The following is a 3,001-nucleotide window of genomic DNA, read 5'->3' as shown; positions in this document are numbered from 1 at the left end:
ACATTAGTGAATATCATCATCATCGTACTCAGTATATCCCATCAATAGCAAAACTATGGTAAGGTCTGAGGAGGGTAAAATGTAGGCAGCCTTACCTCTACCCCGTAGGAATATAGAGGCTGCTTCCGGTGAGACCCCCGGTTTGATAGTAGTTTTGCATCAAGCCTTGGACATAAGGCACATAACACTCAACCATCGGCACACCGGTCGATTGGTGCATGTGCCCTTGTCTTTCGGCTATCAACGCCACCACATAATGCCTGATTAACCTTCCGCCACTTTTAACATTCACGAGATTAGTAAAATAAAGTCAAAATTAGTGCAATTTCACTTTTGCTCACTCGAGGGTTCACACATATATACATTATATGCGCAACGCAAGCAAGGCGTTATCTTAATGAACATGTTGATATAAATTTAACTGAAAACCGAATAGGTTGCAAAAGTCAGTATCTGATCTTGTAGACGACCTTAGCTAGCATGTACACAATTTGCTTCATGGTATGGTTAGTTTTGTACGTAGGTATTGTTTTTGAAAATCTCAAATCATACTTTTCACTCAGAACAGTTTCTAAATATTTAACATGGCTAGGCTAACACAAAAATCAATCATAGTAATCTACAACAAACGAAAGAAACATTCACTTAATATTCATATGTTTGATCTCACAACACCAATATTAACGACTTTTATTGTAAACCAAACCAACCACTTCATGAAACTTATTATTAAACACCCCATACACAACTTACTAAAGTAAACACCACCAACGGTCACATTTGAACTAATGATCACCAAAACCCGCAAACCCACCAAGGTTGCAATCGGGTCTCACATTCCTGAGCCGCGGATTACGACCATGTGGCAGACCACCGAGCCCACCAAGTCCACGAGGTCCAAGATTTGGAAAAAGATCATAATCACCACCTATTATTCCTGGGAAACCAGCACCAAATGGAGGAGCATAAGGAAGCGGAAGTCGTCTTCTGGCTATTAGACTCACAACCGATCTTTTTCGTTTTTTAGACTCATAAGTTTTGGCAAATCTATACTTAAAGCCCGTCGTACTATCTGCACCCACAACATTCCCAAACTCCTCAATGTACTTTCGTTTCCACAAATCATCACTCGAGGCTAAATACCTCAGTTCCGAGCAAACACAGCTCACTTTTGCTATTTCCACACCAGAAACCGATTCAAGAATCTTGAGTTTGAGTTCGGTTGGTAGTTGCATAAAGCAAGGTGGAGATTTGAGACCCGTTTTCTCACATAAGTCGATTAATAATGGTAACGAAATCCCATCTTTTATTTTCCTCCAAAACTCAAAAACTTGCTTCTCGGGTTCGACATTAGACATCTTATTATTCCCGCCCACGGTTGCAACCACGGGCCCACAATTGGCCCATACAACGTTCAGATACGGCACTAGTTGGTCTTCGTCTACAAGCACCGAGTGCACCGTGGTCCCGTTGACCAAAGACCCGTAAACCTTGCAGTACCTTCCTAGGTTTTGAAACTTGATCTTGACTGTTTCAATGTTATGGCCCGAAACGATTACGTTGGAAAGCGTGTAATGAACCGGAGCAAGATACCAGTTATCTTTAACACTAAAGTTATCATTATTATTTTTAAACGATTTTGAAGCGGGATCGATCGCAACAAAGCCAGATTCTAACAAGACAGCATGAACCGCAACGCGCAAAAGCTTGTGATTAAGATTATCAGTATCACCCAACTCCTTTGTGAAAACTTTCCTGAGAAAACCGGGTACTGAAAACGACTTCCCGACCTCGCTAATAACAATACTTTCATCATCTTCTATCTCCATAGGTTCTGCAACCTCTTCTGAACTTGAATTATTATTATTATTACTGGATTCAACTGTTTCAGAACTGATGATGTCTACCTTTTCATTTTGCTTACTGGAATCAGGAATTAGGGTTTGGGGATTTTGAGGCCGTTCAGATTTGGGTGATGCGGAGAATCCATCAGGGTTTGTGGTGAAGTAGATGAGATCACCGGATGTGATCCCGATTGATTGAATAGATTCTTGCGGGGATTCGGTTGTAAGTTCATCTTTTCGGTTTAAAGAGAGAGATATACTAGCCAAACTTGAACTAGAAGGAAGTTTTTGAAACACGAGTTCTTTCAGTTGTTGGAGACTGCAAGGATTAGGCGTTTCTATTTTGAGGGTTTCTTTGGTTTCAAATGATCTGAGTCGTAACTTCATGATTATAATATACTCTGCAAAAACACAAATAAAAAAACAATTAACATCTTTTACAACTGTAAAAGGATCGAATTTCCTTAATTCATTAACTTCGCCATAATCTGCATATCCATATTATAGTACAAAATCAATGATCATCCTCGGCTGTAATTTACACACAAGCAGCTATAATGCAGTGTTGTAAACTCCAGAACTAAAAATAGGCCGTAGGGGCGGGCACAAGGTTTAAAAACGCGGAAACGAGCCTCGAGGCGTTTTCCGTTAGACTCTCGAGGCGTAAGCCTCTAAGCGGACTGAGGCGTTAGCCTCGAAACATTATATATATATGTAATCTATAAAAATAACACTTTTAACATAAAATAAACATTATGAATATTATAAAACCTAATTTAGTAATAAAACAAACATCATAAAATAGTGCAACAAGACAACAACCTAATTTAATGCAAAACAAACATCATAAAATAGTTCAACAAAACACAAACATCATAAAGTAGTTTTTTGTTGTTGTGACTGCGTCTGTGTTGCTTATTGTTGTGAAAGGAGGCACGCCAATTAAACACTAGCCATTATACAGTTAAGCGATGACGTTTTTTAATTTAAGTGCACCAACAGTAAATGTTGGGCTGGCTCACCAATTAAGTCCACTAAGCACTAAATGGGTCAAAAAAAAAAAGTCCAGACAGTAAATTTTTTTTTTTGGGCATATTTCACAACTTCTAGTGAGGCTTAAGTTAAATGTTGGGCTGGCTCACCAATTAAGTCCACTA

General features: G+C 39.0%; 1 protein-coding gene across 1 annotated transcript; it reads right to left on the bottom strand.

The window, feature by feature from the left end:
- Window positions 1–771: 771 nt before the first annotated feature.
- LOC143619625 (F-box protein SKIP22-like) lies at window positions 772–2,375 on the bottom strand. The gene has a single exon (XM_077091513.1). It carries the CDS (start codon window positions 2,229–2,231, stop codon window positions 786–788), a length of 1,446 nt encoding a protein of 481 aa, XP_076947628.1. The 5' UTR covers window positions 2,232–2,375; the 3' UTR covers window positions 772–785.
- Between the last annotated feature and the right edge of the window lie 626 nt (window positions 2,376–3,001).

This window comes from Bidens hawaiensis, unplaced genomic scaffold, assembly GCF_021521415.1.
Source record: "Bidens hawaiensis isolate Kalapana, Puna unplaced genomic scaffold, B.hawaiensis_p1.1 tig00002477_1, whole genome shotgun sequence".
NCBI lineage: Eukaryota > Viridiplantae > Streptophyta > Magnoliopsida > Asterales > Asteraceae > Bidens > Bidens hawaiensis.
Note: the sequence above shows the minus strand (reverse complement) of the source record. Positions and strands in the feature narration are given on the sequence as shown.

Coding starts and splice junctions, on each gene's coding strand:
- LOC143619625 (XM_077091513.1), bottom strand. CDS start 2,231: ATGAAGTTACGACTCAGATCATTTGAAACCAAAGAAACCCTCAAAATA.